We start from the raw sequence: 15,890 nt of genomic DNA on the forward strand, positions 1-15,890 counted from the left end.
ATTTGCTTACTTTTCTCTTGGCAGTCTGTATTATTTAAAGGAGATGCAATGATTGTACAGGCGTGCAGGGACAGGTGCGCACCCCCTAACGCACGCTGTCTACATTTGGCGTCACGCACCCATCCCAGCGTGCCTTTCAAACTCAGATGTGTGGGTAAGCCTGTATAGCCACCGCATCTCCTTTGAATAACACAGACTACCCGCACTCAGCTCCATGCTGCTCAGGAGACAAACAAATGGCTTATGCAGACTGTACTCTGCACCAGTGTGAAGTGACCCTTCCATGTTAAAAAAAAAAAAAAAAACGGGATTCTTTACTTACCGTATAATCTTTTTCTCTTAAATTCATTGACGGACACAGTTCTCTGATCCATATCAGTAGGGTTATACTGCCCCCTACAGGAATAGGACACTAGGCAGAAAAAAAGTTCTGGCTACGCCTATGGGCAGTCCCGGAGGGTACATCCTCTCTCTTCCTGCATAGGATGTCAGTTTTGTATCAAAGCAGAAAGTAACACTAACCCAACTCAAAATAGAGGGGCGGGTATTGCGTCCGTCAATGAACTTAAGAGAAAAGGATTTTACGGTAAGTCAAAAATCCAGTTTTCTCTATCGTTCATTGACAGACGCACTTCTCTCATCCATATCAGTAGGGACGTCCCAAAGCAGTGCCATAAAACACCAGAAAAGAACAAGTCCCCAAGGCTAAACATAGCTGACTAGGCAACATAGGACTCATCAGAACAAAAGACGAGGCCCATCTGAAACAAACAGCAAACACCCTCAAGGAAGGCCAAAAGCCCTCCAGACAGCAGCCAGCAAAAACTTTGCATCTAAAAAGAGGCATCTGCAGATGCCAGCACATCCACCTTATAAAATTTGGTAAAGGTGTGAACAGATGACGAGGTAGCCGTCTTGCAACCTGAAGCACAGATGCCTCTATGGCGAAAAGCCCAGGAAGCACCAGGCACCCGAGTAGTATGCGCCGAAACTGGGAAAGGTAGGACCTGACCCTTAATTGAATAAGCCTGCACCACTGACTGTCCGATCCATCTGGAAATAGTCGCAGCAGACGCACAGACACAGGCAGCCCTGTTCTTGGGCCATCCGTGAGTACAGAGAGCGAACCTGAGTCATACTCTACCCAGAGTATGCAACGCACATTCCTTAGGATGTGGGAGCTTAGAATACAAGATGGTAATACAATGTCCTCGTGCAAGTGAACACTAGAAACCACCTTCGGAGGGAAGGACGGATCCGGACGAAGTACCACTTAGCCCCATGAACCAACATATAGGGAGAACAACAGGACAATGTCGCCAGTGCCGACACCCTGCGCGCAGAGTGACAGCAACCAAGAAGGTCACCTTTTGTAATAAGGTAGGCAGGGGATACTCTTGAATACTCGCAAACGGAGGTTCTTGAAGAACCGACTGTACCAAATCAAGGTTCCCCAGTTGGTGACGAAGGTCGCACCGGAAGTACCAAGTGTTGCACCCCCTGGAAGAAGTTACGTACCAGGGAACGGACGGCCAACTGCCTTTGGAAGAAAATTGCCAAAGCCGAAACCTGACCCTTGACAGTACTCAAGGCCAACTGTTGATCAACTCCCCGTTGAAGGAAGCCAAAACCTGGGCCACCAAGTAAGAGCGAGGGGGAGCCCAAGGAGACTCACACCACGCAATAAACGTCTTTCTTCTATGATGAAAAGAAATCACCCTAGAAGTCGCTTCCCACGCTTTAAGCAGGGTGGGAATCACTGAAGCAGACAATCCCCGTCCTTCAGCACCTGGCTTTCAACAGCCAGGCCGGCAAGCCAGCGATCGTAAAGTCAGATGGGAGAATATATCTCCTCCCTGAGAGGAATTCTCCAAGGAGCGTCTGCGGCTAGCCTGACCAGGTTGGCGTACCAAGCTCGGCGAGGCCAGTTCAGAGCCACGAGAAAGAACGGAAACCCCTTCCCTCTCGATCCTGCAAAGAATTCTTGGTAGCAACTTGAGAGGAGGAAAGGAAGACAGCAGCTGATACTGTGAGCACTCTCTCATGACCATGCCGGCATCAGCCTTGCGCAGGTGACCATGCTAAACTTCTCGGCATCATTCAGTTGAACTTAGCGAATGTTTTTGCCTATGACAGAACCCATGGTGCCACCATTGCACCCGCCAGATGGTCCCGGGAGCAGCATAAACCTCAGCACTATCCTGTAGATGCGACGCCAACAGGTCCACGTCTGGAGTACCCCCAACGAAGGCACAACTGCTGGAACACCTCCGAATGAAGGGACCATTCCCCCGCATCCAAGGCCTGTTGACTAAGGCAATACGCCTGCCAATGTTTCCACAGCTGGAAAGGGAACAGCTGGAACAAGGCACTCTGCCAAATGAAGAATTGTCACTTCCAAGGCCGCAAGGACATCCTTGGTGCCCCCTTGGTGAAGGACATAAGCCACGGTCATGGCGTAGTCGATTGAATGTGCACCGGACAGCTGCAGGTTCCCGATCCAGTGAACTAGGCAAAGCTGGATCACTCTCAGCTCCAGGACATTGATCGGTAACCTGGATCCTCCAGTGACCATACCTCCAAAGCAGAGACCCTACCGAGGACTCCTCCCCACCCGGACAGGCTTGCATCCGTGGTGACAATCGTCCAGTAAAAAGGGGAGGAAGGATTCCAGATCAAGACTCCCTGGTCACCCAGCTCAGCCGGATCCGCAAGTCCAGAGAGTTTGGATTCTAGTCCTTATCAAGAAGGATTGCCTTCTGGGGCATCCCTGAGAGGGATAGAACGAAAGGGACCGTTTGAAAGACTACACCATCAGTCCCAGAACTTGCATGCAGGTCCGAAGGGACGACCATGTGCGAGCGGGACAGTCTGAAGTTCCATGAGTTTTATTTACCGGAGGGAGAAGCACCCTGACTGAGGACAAGTCCAAAGTCAGGCCTAGATAGTCCAGTCTCATGGAAGGGACCAGGGATGATTTCTGAAGGTTCAGAACCCACCTGAACTCCTCCAGAGTTCTCATGGTGACTTCCAACTTCGTTGACAGCACCGTAGGGGACTCCACATGGAGAAGCAGATCGGCCAGGAAACCAGGAACGATATGCCCCACTGCCGCAACAGCGCCAGGACCTGAGCCAATACCTTTGTGACCCAAGTAGCAGAAGCGAGACCAAGGGGTAACGCCACAACCCGATAGAGATCCTTCCCCACAGCAAATAAACGGAGAACCCGTAGGTGTCCCGAACATAACGGGATGTGAAGGTAGGCAGCTTGATGTCTATGGAGGCTAGGAATCCCCCTGATGTAGGGAAGCCACCATCGTGCAAACCGATACCATCTTGAATTTTTGAACCGCACGGAACCATCAAAGGGCCAGTAGGTCCAGCTTGTTGAACCAGAGCCTGAACTGCCCCACACAGTGCCTGCAAGCCATCCGTGTACTGCCGTATATTGGAAGGGAAAAACCTCACCGGAAAAAAACGGATCGAAACTCGATCTTGCAACTGGACCGCATGACCTCCTGAACCGAGCTGCCTGGGATCCGGGCCAGCCACAGGTCTGAGAACCGGCAAAGACGCCCTCCCCCACCCCCTAGATGGGTGAGGACGCACCTTCAGGCCGAGTAGGTCTTGTACGCAGGTCTGGAAAAAAACAATCTCTTGTTCACCAGACCAGGGTTGTTTGGAACCACCCGAGGAAGTCTTGAAGGACTTCGCCACATCGACTTTCTCAGAGGGACGAAGAAACGGTTTGTGAGACGAAAGGGAAGAACCCCGTGTGCGACGAAGGCCCTTACCCTGGTTAGCCTGTGGAAGAAAAGCACTCTGCCCTCCGTGAGACCGTTATATAATGTCATCCATGGCAGCGCCAAACAGGCGATACCCCTGAAAGGGGAGATCCATTTAGGCCTTCTTAGAAGTTTGATCCGCAGACCAACACTCCAGTCAAGTATATGCCGAACAACCACCACCGAACAGACAGGTGATCCATACAAAGGAGCCTCATCCAGTATGGAATCAAACAAATTGCAGCCCCTGCGCCAGCTGGTCCAACAGCTCCCCCAGGGCAGGAGGGACTTGCCCCACACCAAGTCACGGCGTTGGAACTCCACCCATCAGGCAGAGTCTGCGTGGCAAGGGCAAACATGAACACTGTTCCTAGTGCAGACTCCACCAGGGAATACAGATCACGGGCCACAGTCCGCGCCATTCCTATCCCCCAAGTCCTTAAAGGACGGGGATTCTCCACCGGAACAGTGGTAGTCCTATTCAGCCTAGAGACCGTACGTCCACCAAAGGCGGAACGGTCTTCTGTACCAGAGACTCCCCAAAAGGGTAATGTCTAGCAGCCGCTTAAACACCCTAGGGGAATGTCTCAGACGGTCCCATTCTACATGAGCATGCTAGCAAAATTAAGATGGCATGTGATTGCCAGATGCTACCTGCGCCCCAGGAGCAGCCGCCGCTGCGTCCTCCAAATCGCAGGGTGTCACGCATCGAAACAGCCAGTGCATCCTGTATCAAGCGCGGCAGGGGAGGTAGAAATGTCATCCTCATCATCCAAGGAGACAGGGCGTGAGGTAACAGACCCGGCAAGGAGGCCCCTCGTCTGCGGCGGCTGAGTAAGACTCAGAATCCGAGACATCAGATGAGGCAGGGGTAGGTGGAAAAAACGTTTCAGCGCACCTCCCACCTCCACCCGGGCCCAAATGCTTCCCGAACCGCCAAAAATGCATTGATGGACAGTGGAGACCCGGAAGGCCCTGTGACCTCCGTGAGGGGGTCAGGTGGGGACACATGGCCTGCAGGGTCCATACTGAACCTAAGGAACCCGCCAGCAAAATTTGCAAAAAAAAATATTATTTTTTTTTTTTTTAGAAGCGGCCCCACAGTTCTACAGCACCCCCCGGAGGTAAGGCACATGCTAAAGAACCCCCACAGAGAGGGAGAGACTACCCTCATGACTCACTGTCCCCAGATAAGCAATCAGATTAGGAGGGTCTCAGAGGTTGCTCAATGAAAGGAAGTGAGCTTGGGAACTGCCCGGGGTGAAGTGAAGGGCTCCTCCCACCAAAAGAACGCCTCCAGCCACTCCCATCGGCCTTCACAGCAAAAAATCCACCGCAAAATGGCCGAAAAAGGGAGTACCAAGATGGCCGCTGCCATAGAAGCAGACGGAGGCTAAAAGAAAATGGCGGCCCCCTCGCGGGAACGCGATAATCGCGTTTACTCACCATACCAGGAACATAGGCGAGCGTCATCTCCTGACAGAACCCCACGCCAAGAAGTGGGGGTGCTGTAGGCCAAATAAGAACACTGCGACATGAGCCTAGACCCTGTCGTGCGCGTCCTGGTGAGACGTTTAACTCGCGGGGCCAGTCCCCGTCCAGTGGGACTTTGTCTCGGTGGACCCAGCGCGTAGCTACCAGACTGGGGTGACCACTGGATATAGAAAAAGGCTAGCTAAAAAAAAATCTACATAAAAAAATACTTTTATGCCAGGACCAAAGATCCCAGCAAGGAACTAGATCCTTACTCCTGACTAGGCAGATTAAAACTGACATCCTATACAGGAAGAGAGAGGACTGCCCATAGGCAAAGCCAGAACTTTTTTTCTGCCTAGTGTCCTACTCCTGTAGGGGGCAGTATAACCCTACTGATATGGATCAGAGAACTACGTCTGTCAATGAACAATAGAGAAAAAATGTTTGAAGTTTATTGAGGGAGATGGGAAGTCAGGTCATACTGCTACCTACAGGGTAATAAAGGAGGATGTCAAAATGTTCACTCTCCTGCGCTGTCCCAATGTGTTAGCAGACTTTTATCTTGGCGCGTAGGCCTAGCGCATTACCCTCAATACATTCTTTTATTGAATAAAATAGAACAAGGAGGCTATATACAGCAGCACTAAACAGAGAAGCACTGATCCTGATTAAAAAGTTCCTTGTTAACACTAAGAGACATTTAAACAAGGCTCTGAAGAAGAGGAAAATCTTGAAATGCGTTAGCCGATGTGACTACAAGTGTTGTGGATTTTCACATATGGATTTAAGTTGATGATTTTATGATAAAGCTATGACACAAGTACTGGTTTAGGAGTACATTCACCTCTCTTTTTTTCAATAAAAGCATGTATTGAGGATAATGTGCTAGGCCTACGCGCCCTCTGTGTTCCTTTATACTTTCAATAAAGCATAGCTTTTGAGCTATGCTCAAATAAAAGCAAAGCTTTGCTTTTATTTATCTCCTGAATAAACCTAATTGCATCGTCTATGGGAGTGCTGCCATCCTTCTTTATTATCTAATATGTTTCTGCAGCACTGACAGGGCATGCAACCCCATTCTACGAGTTTGTTCATTCTGATTGCAGCCCCCCTGACTCACCTGGAGCAGTTGGACTTACTTTGCTACCTACAGGAGTTTGGGACACTAGCAAAAGGAAAAGTTGTAAGCAAACCCCCTTATAACCTAAGTGAACGAGGTGTCAAGAAGGTTTTGCAGTAAGTCCACGTTTGTGACCATGTTTCATTTTAATACATATGTCACCACCCTTGTAGTCTAATAACTTCTTCCAGCCCCATTATGGTAGGTTCTTACTTCCATGCAGACCAGGGCTATGGGAGAGTCTGCAGGAGTATGAGCATCGCACTAACGACGCATTGATTGCAGTTACAATGCTCTGCAAGCAATTTATAAATGCATTTTTTATTTTCTCATTGTGGGTGCACTTGTTTAATATTTGTTTCCAAAAAATAGTCAATAGTGGTGTGGGTGCTGTTCTATATATCAGTCTCCTGTAAGCCATGAAGAGGTGTGTCCCTGATGCCCTGGGCTCACAGGAAGAGGAGTTGGGGACAGGACAGAAGGATGAAAAGGGCAGCACTAAAGTGTGGAGAGTTTGAGCACTGCTTTGTAGCTTTTTTTTTTTTTTAAACAATGGAGGGAAAGGTAAATTTGTATAAACAATTTTTGTGGCTTTTAGGAAATTAAGAGGACAAAACAATGTCATTAATACCTTATATGTTCAGCATATAAGCACTAAAATTATATATTACTTTAAACAAATATAAAAAAAATGTTATTTCAAATTCAAACTGAAAATCTCACCTTGCATGGCTTGAAGGGCAAGTCTCACGTTCATTAGGGAAATCTTTTCATCCCCCATCTGCAAAACCTGGTGACTTCTGCCCAGAAAGGCTGATGCTTTCAGAATTGTAAATATGTGATGCTCTTTAATGTGATCGCTAGCCTTGAAAGATCCTGCAACATGTGAAAAAAACATGAGCCCTACATGTGTGATAAAAACTGACCGTGATTGTCAATAAAGGATATTTAATTTATAATAACATATAACCAACTAGGGAACTTTGGTGTTCTAATAGGGTTCATTCGTTTTCTAATGGAGGGTGCAGTCGGGGGACTGTCATTGCCATGTTTGTGGATGGTTTAAACAATAAATTAGGATCTTATTTTCCTCTTTGCTTCTAGTCAGTGAGCATGGATGGTTTAGCTTGCCTCTAGCTAGCACATGGGGTATGAGGTGACAGCAATGAAGAGCTGCTTGAAGCAGAGTCCTTTTTGTTTGAAGTTATCCAAGTGTTCTAATAGTGTTATTAACAACCGGTTTATAAGTTTAACCACTTTAAGACCAGAAGGATTTTCCCCCTAATGACCAGGCCCTATTTAGCGATTCGGCACTGCGTTACTTTAACGGGCGATGCTGTACTCAAACAAAATTTACGACTTTTTCCCACAAATAGAACTTTCTTTTGGTGGTATTTGATCACCTGTGCGATTTTTATTTGTTGCGCTATAAACAAAAAAAAAAAAGCGACAATTTTGAAAAAAAAAAAAAACAACAATATTTTTCACATTCTGCTATATGACATTCTAAACATTGAAAAATCTAAATTTTTTTAACATAAAAAAAAAAAAAAAAATCGCAACAAGCGTATTTTGATTGGTTGCGCAAAAGTTATCGCGTCTACTAACTACGGGAAAGATTTATGTCATTTTTATTGTTTTTTTTTACTAGTAATGGTGGCAATTTGCGATTTTTGCGGGACTGCGACATTGCGGCGGACAGATCAGACCCCTGACTGACATTTTTGAAACTTTTGGGGGGACCAGTGACGTTACTACAGTAATTCGGGGCCAAAATTTATGCACTGTTACTGTAATAATGACACTGACAGGGAAGGGGTGAACACTATGGGTAATCAAGGGGTTAAATGTGAGCCTAAGGGAGTGATTCTAACTGTGGGGGGCATGGCTTCTGAAATGACCATAGAGACATGTGATCCTATATAGAAGGATCACATGATCTCTATGATAATTTCAGGGAGAAGGACAGTTGGCTGTGTTTACAACAGCTGACCGTTCTCTCTCAGCGGGAAATGATTGCGGGTGTCGGGGGCAATGGGAGCCACCTGACACACGCATCAGCTTCCCCGCTATGAGACGAGCGGGGGCACGCCGCCGGCAGCACGCGCTTGCCCCCTAGCCTGCTGAGAGCAAGCAACGTAGACCTACGTCGATTTGCCCAGGAGCGGCTGCCTGCTGCAGTAAATCTGCGGTAGTCGATCGTTAAGTGGTTAAACAAGAGTCTTTAGCTACATCACTCCGACAATTATTTAGTAGGGGCCTTTTACTATGACAAAAACTAAAGTTAGCTATAAAACTCACCAGAATCAGCGAATTGAACTTTCATCATTAGATTTATACACCTTTAAAAAAAAAATAATAATAAAAGAGGAAAATTAGTTATCAAAAACATTATCTAGAGCAGGTTATGGCATAACAGAAGTCATAGAAGCCTATGTAGCTGCCATAGGGTCTGGGGTGGGAGAAATGCCCCATTTGGGAAGCCATTGAGGCAAATTAAAGACATTGAAGTTGACCTCAGACACACGAGTAATCAAGATTGCTAATCACAGATCCCCTTCACCGCTGTCAAGTTTGTGAGTTGTTTCTTTTCTACTGCCTACTAGACCGTTCTCTTTCAGCACTTGTAGGGTGAAAGGGCCCAAAATTTACAATGAAGATCTCCTATGTTCAAAATGACCAGGGAGCTACCAAGCACAAAGTAGTAAACTGGAAATTAAAATTTAAAGTGACATTCTTGCACTGCTGCCCTACAGTTTCCTTACAAATTATATCCACATCACTGTGCACTAACTATTTTGACAGCTCTCCTCCTACCTGCAAACGACATAAGTCATACGAGGTGTGTCTAAAATGTTTGGTGAATGGTCCGATATCTCAACGGCAACATCGGCCAAGTGCACATGCATGCACATGGCTATCGAGAGACATGTCGAGAAGCGTCATCTCGCGTGGAGTACACGTAACCGTCAGGGTAAACAGTTGTGCAGTCATGCCACACTGTACCCAAACAAAATTTTTATCACATAAATAGAGATTTCTTTTGGTGGTATTTAATAGGGATCGACCGATTATTGGCACCACTGATATATCGGGGGCCCATATGCACTTTCCCCGATATATCGGAATCGGCCCCTGAGGTTGCCGATATTTCGGGAAAGTGCTGTCCTGGAGTGATGCCTGCTGCTAGAGGCATCACCCCGGTACCGGTGTCCATAGCCGACGGTCGGCTGCCTTGTAATGACAACCAATGCGGCTGAGAAGACGCTCGGCTGTCATTACAAGGAGCGGGAGGGGATGTCCCCCCCCCTCCCGCGGCTCGCCCGGGTCTCCCATCCCACCAGGAGACCCGGGCATCCTACCTGCACGGCCGCCGAACAGAAGACCCGATCAAACCCGCATTCGGCTCTGATCGGGTCTTCATGTAACAACCTGGAAGTGATGTCATGACATCACTTCCGGGTACTCGACGCCACATTAAAAAAACTGACAGCATTCAAAACAGCCAAACTTGGTGTTTTGAATGCTTTTCAGTGCCGAGGAGGGGTTTGGGGTCTTTTAGATCTTTTAAATCCCTCCTCAAGAGTACCTGGAAAAAATGTTTTTTTTACATGCCCGAAAATATTGGCCGATACTGATATCCGATGATCAAAATATCGGTATTAAAAAAAACGACAATGGTCGATCACTAGTATTTAATCACCACTGGGATTTTTTTATTTTTTGATAAATAAACTAAAAAAGGCCAAACATTTTGGGGGAAAAAAATATATACTATACATAGAAACAAACAAAACCAAAACAAATAAGTTCAGAATCTAAGTTATGTGTAATAAAATTGAATAACGCATGGAAAAAGTATTGAACACGCTAAATGAAATTTAATACTTCGTACAAAATCCATTGTTGGGACACATGAATAAAGGGAAGTGCAAGAAGGCATGGAAGGACAAGACACCAGCTGAAATCTATCCGCAATTAGGAAGCAATTCTTCCCCTTGTCAGTGCAAATTAATATCACCTGGTTCAGTCTCAACTGATGGACTATAAAAAGGTGTTATAAAAAGAAACATCTCATGATGGGTAAAAGCAAAGCGCTCTCTCAAGACCCTTGCAACCTTATTGTTGCAAAACATACTGATGGTATTGATTACAGAAGGACTTCTAAACTTCTGAATGTTCCAGTAAACACTGTTGGGGCCATAATCCATATGAGGAGTGAAAATAATTATCAGAAGAGCTGTTCAAAAGCCAAAGACCACTGGTGGAGAGCTTCAGAAAGACCTGGAATTAGAAGGTGCAATTGTTTCGAAGAAAACAATAAGTAATACACTCAACTGCCATGGCTTGTATGCACGCTCACCATGCAAGACTCCATTGCTGAAGAAAAAGCATGTTGAAGCTCCTTTAAAGTCTGCTGCACAACATTTAGACCAGCCTGTGAAATACTGGTAGAATATAGTCTGGTCAGATGAGACCAAAATTTAACTCTTTGAATGCCATAATGCACACCATGTTTGGAGGTTAAATGGCACTGCACACATCACCACAGAAACACCATACCAACAGTAAAGTTTGGAGGTGGGAACATCATGGTGTGGGGCAGTTTTTCAGCATACGGTACTGCCAAAATTCACATCATTGAAAGAAAGATGGATGGAAAAATGTACCAAGACATTCTTGATAAAAATCTGCTGCCATCTACCAGGATGATGAAGAATCAAGGGTGGATATTTCAGCAAGACAATGATCCCAAACACAAAGCCAAGGAATCTCTTAATTGGTTTCAAAGAAAGAAAATAAAGCTGCTAGAATGGCCCAGCCAATCACCTGGTGAACATTTCATGTCAATAGCACCTTTAGAAATATATTTACCTAGAAAAATGGTGACGTGTTCAATACTTATTTTACCCGCTGTATATCTGAAAATCAATCATTTCTGATGTACTCATGCCTTATCTCATTTCTTGAGACCCGAAAACGCCAGGAAATTACAAATATCCCCCAAATGATCTTTTTGGAAAGTAGACAGTCTTCGGTATTTATTAAGAGGCATGCTGCGGTTTTTGAAGTTCTCTTTTCTTTTTTTCTTTTTACAATTTTTTAGAAAATGAAGAAAAAAAAATGTTTATTTTTCCCACATACTGTCACCAGAGCAGTACAGGGTCATCATGTAACTGGTGTGGTGGTGACCAGGGACACTGACAGTATGTAAAAAGTAAATTTTAAATAAATACATTAAAATATTTTTTTTTTTACATACTATTACCATAGTAACACTGTACCACTCTGGGGAGTTGATCAGAATTTTTTTTTTAACATACTTTTTTTCTTAAAGCCGTGAATTTCACTGCTATAAGCAAATATATATATATTTTTTTTCAAATTAGTTTTTATTGAGTTTTAGAACAGGAATATATCAAAGTGTACAAACAATTGAGCAGTCATACAAAATAGACATGGTTATATCAGCAGATAACCGACAGAGTCATAAGCAAATATTTTTATTGAATAACAATGTGTAGACACTGTCTATTGTTGCGATTAGCTGTGATTGGTCACAGCCAATAACCGGGTACAAATGGGCTGTGATTGGCCCTGTCTGCACCATGTGATCACTGTGACCAATCACAGCTAGCAACACAATTGTATAGGGAGCCATTAATTTTTTACAACTGTCAGGTGATCTGCTGCAATTGGTCACAGCGATCACATGGTACTGGCGGTGAGCCAGTACACTGATCAGTCATCCGCTGAATCCAGCGGACACAGCGGGTGACAGATCTCGCTGGAGCAGCCACGTGAGGACGTCATATGACGTCCTCCAAGAACAATAGGGTTCCCGCCCCCCCGTCATTTTTTACGATTTAGTTTAAACTTTTTAGAGTACTGATAGGCTCCTTTCTATGTGCCTATATTTTTCCTAAAATTCTTCCCTTTCTACACACATCTGTAGACTCCCTGCATATTGTGAGATTGTATCCCTATTTAATAGGGAATGACCGCTGTGTAGATCCAGTTGGACTACAATTTGGACTTTCTTTTAAGAGGACAACATGAAATATACCCTGCTATTGCTTTTATTACCTTTATAGAAGATAAACAGCATCCACAACTACTAATCTGTCTGGCTTGGAAATACTCTATAACATTTACACCAAAGACAATTTTTGTTCCTGCTTCTTGTGGTTGGGGGGTAATATTGTACTTTGGAGGTCCCTCTGAGTGAAGAGTTTATTAATATACTGTGTGTTTGTAGAAGTCACAAATATAGGTGTTTGTTGTCTTTTTCTTTAAAAAAAAACTTGACTATTGCCAAGTGACTCCAGACTACATGATGCTTTATTTTGTTGAAAAAGTGCAAACCTTGCAATTTTCAGGAAGAAATACCCTGTGTGTCACAAACAGTGGATTTTCAGTTAGACTGGACGACCTCCTAAAATCAACTAAAGCAATTTCAGTCTTAAAGCGTAAGTCAGTGTAGTCAAAATTAAATAGCTTACAAGCAGGCAGGCTGTTTGTCGAAGAAGAGAAATGCAATGGGACTTCTGCAATAAAATACATGCACCTGTCTGTCCGCATGTGTAGCTAAGTTTACATATCGGGCATGACGCCTTTGTGACTTAACTCCATGCCTGGAGTTTCACTGTCTTATGCTGGGCAATCAAGACCAGCACCCTGGAAAAGGCTGGGGAGAAGATACCAGCAAGGGACCTTGTGGACATCAGACCATTGCTGGAACAGTATTTGCAGACTTTAGTTCCGCTTTAAAGTGTATGTAAAGGCAAAACTTTTTTTTTTTTCAGTTTTGGATAAAGTAAAGAAAGGTTAGAACCTCTCCAAAGTTTTATTGTTGTCTGTGTACCCACTGGGGGAATTCACTATTATCCCTGAGATGGAAAGTATGAATAAATTCTACATTCTAGAGTTGTCACGAGGACAAGAGGTGATGGGAAATCTTCCAGCAGGAACAAGTGTTCAGATGACAACTGTCTAAAATTGAGAGAATTACCATCACCTAGGGGAAATTTCCTCTCGTCCAGGATACAAAGTGAAGAGAAGTCACCCCAGCAGGACACAGACAGTAAAAACATAGCTTGACAGGGATTTTAATCCTTTCCTATTCAAAACTAAAAAAGAAAGATATATACAGTGGGGAAATATTTTTTTAATTCCCTTGCAGATTTTCTAAGTTTGCTACTTCCAAAGAAGTGAAGGGTCTATAATTTTTATCATAGGTGTATTTTAAATGATAGACACAAAATATCAACCAATCCAGAAAAAAACACATGATACAAATATTATAAATTGAGCTGCAGTTCAGTGAGTAAAATAAGTATTTGATCTTTAGTGGAAGTATTTGATTTTCTTCTTCCAAACATGGCGAATCCGCCTCCTCAAAAAGGCACATGTATAGCAATGGCAATGAACATCTAAATGATTCAGAGGATTGAGAGAAAGTGCTATGGTCAGATGAGACCAAAATTAGCTGTTTGGCATTAACTTTACTCACCATGTTTGAAGAAATAAAAATGCTGACTATGACCCTAAGAACACCATCCCTACAGTCACAGAGGTAGAAACGTGATGCTTTGGGGCTGTTTCTCTGCTAAAGGTATAGGCCGACTTTGCTCCTCTCAGGGGCCAATGAACGGGCCATGTATTGTAAAATCTTGGATGAGAACCTTCTTCCCTCAGCCAGAACACTGAAGATAGGTCATGGATGGGTCTTCCAGCATGACAATGACCCAAAACATACTGCCAAGGCAACAAAAGAGTGGCTCAAGAAGAAGCACATTAAGGTCATGGAATGGCCTAGTCAGTCTTCAGACCTTTATCCTATAGAAAATGTATGAAGGGAATTAAAACTTTGAGTTGCCGAGAGACAGCCAATAAACCTTAAGAATTTAAAGAAGATTTGTAGAGAAGAGTGGACCAAAAGGTCTCCTGAGATGTGTGCAAACCTGGTCACCAACTACAAGAAATGTTTTACCTCTGTGCTTGCCAACAAGGGTTTCACCACCAAGTACTAAGTCATGTTTTGCTTGGGGATCAAATACCTATTTCACTTACTGAAATGCAACTTAATTTATAGAATTTGTTTTATGTGTTTTTTTCTGGATTTTTTGTTGATATCCTGTATCTATCATTTTAAATTCACCTATGATAAAAACTCTAGACCCTTAATTTTTTTGTAAGTGGGATCAAATAATTCGTTTCCCCACTGTATAGCTATACATACACTTCAAATAGACCTGCTATGCAAAGGTGACAGACTAGTTGGACCCTTAAGCCCCGTACACACGTACCGATCGTCGGCCGAACGATCGGCCGTCTTTAGTCCAGGGCTGTCCTGTCGGTTGAAAACTGCAAAAGACTGCACACGAATTTTGTCGGCCAACAACAGCCGACTGCAGAAGTGATGTCATGTGATGGTTAACTTTCCTTGTCTTTTTTCTTTTCTGAGCATGCCCAGTCTTGCAAATCTGCTGTCTGTTGGCCGAAATCTGTACTGACTGGCGAACAATCGGCCGTTCTGGTGTCGGCATACAAAAATTTTAATGCCTGCACGACAGATTCTGTTCGGCCGAAAATGCGCTGTTGGCTGTCGGAAGCATCATACTAACAAGCCTACAATCGGCCGATCGGTTGGCGGCCGAATATTTACGGCCGACAATCGGTACGAGTGTACGGGGCTTTACACTAAGCCATATCTATATTTTGCATTACATCTCAGGAAACAATGTTGACAAGAAAATAATAAACCCCCTTACTGTCCAGACAACATAGACCTACACCCAAATTTACTGTGCACTTTGACACATTTAATTAGAGATCTTTTAGTTTTTTTTTTGCAGACATTCAGCGTACCTGGTGTATGCAATAACTGACTCTTTACGATTTCCCAGCTTTCCTTGAGCTTCTCCTTGAAGAAAGTGAGCTGTGGAGGCCCATAGGACACAGTTTACCCGTTCAGTGTGAGATTTAGTCTCTTGACTGGTCTTTGCTTCCACCATGCTTGTAAGGCCAGCTGTGATGTGACTGAGATTGTCCAACACTTCTTCACTTACTGTGATAGCATCCTGAAACTTCTCAGTTTCTAACAGAGCTGTGGCAGCTTCCAGGTAAATCAATGGAATTCTGGGTAGGGGAGCAGGGCTGGAATATATACTCTGAGAAAAAAAAACAAAAAAAGAATTAGAAATTTTTTCACATTGCATCAACTCCCATTCAAGGGGAATAAACAGTGTTGAAAGGGGAGCAAGTATGGAGAGAAGGAGCTGCAAGCTCTGGTCGCTCTGCTGTCTCTGCCCCCGCTTAGCTTAGAAAGGAGGGAGGAGGAGGTTGTTAACCCAGTAGCCTCTGCTTGTACTGTGTAATCACTACACAGGCAGAGAGAGGAATGTGAATTGTCTGCTGACAGCTCACATTCCACATGACAAGGTCACACCTGGCGGGAATATGCGATAGTTTTCTAGATGGAAAATTGCCATCTTCCCTTTGTTA

At 44.5% G+C, this 15,890-nt stretch overlaps 1 protein-coding gene across 1 annotated transcript in view; it reads right to left on the bottom strand.

The window, feature by feature from the left end:
- FANCG (FA complementation group G) overlaps positions 1-15,890 on the bottom strand; it is a 61,879-nt gene that overhangs the window by 17,270 nt on the left and 28,719 nt on the right. The window contains exons 10-12 of the mRNA XM_082263811.1: positions 15,255-15,556; positions 8,685-8,725; positions 7,107-7,259 (exon numbers count right to left, since the gene is read on the bottom strand). Coding sequence (XP_082119937.1) covers positions 7,107-7,259; positions 8,685-8,725; positions 15,255-15,556 — 496 coding nt within the window. The remainder of the gene's footprint in view (positions 1-7,106; positions 7,260-8,684; positions 8,726-15,254; positions 15,557-15,890) is intronic.

This window comes from Pelophylax lessonae (genome assembly GCF_965119305.1).
Source record: "Pelophylax lessonae genome assembly, chromosome: 1".
NCBI lineage: Eukaryota > Metazoa > Chordata > Amphibia > Anura > Ranidae > Pelophylax > Pelophylax lessonae.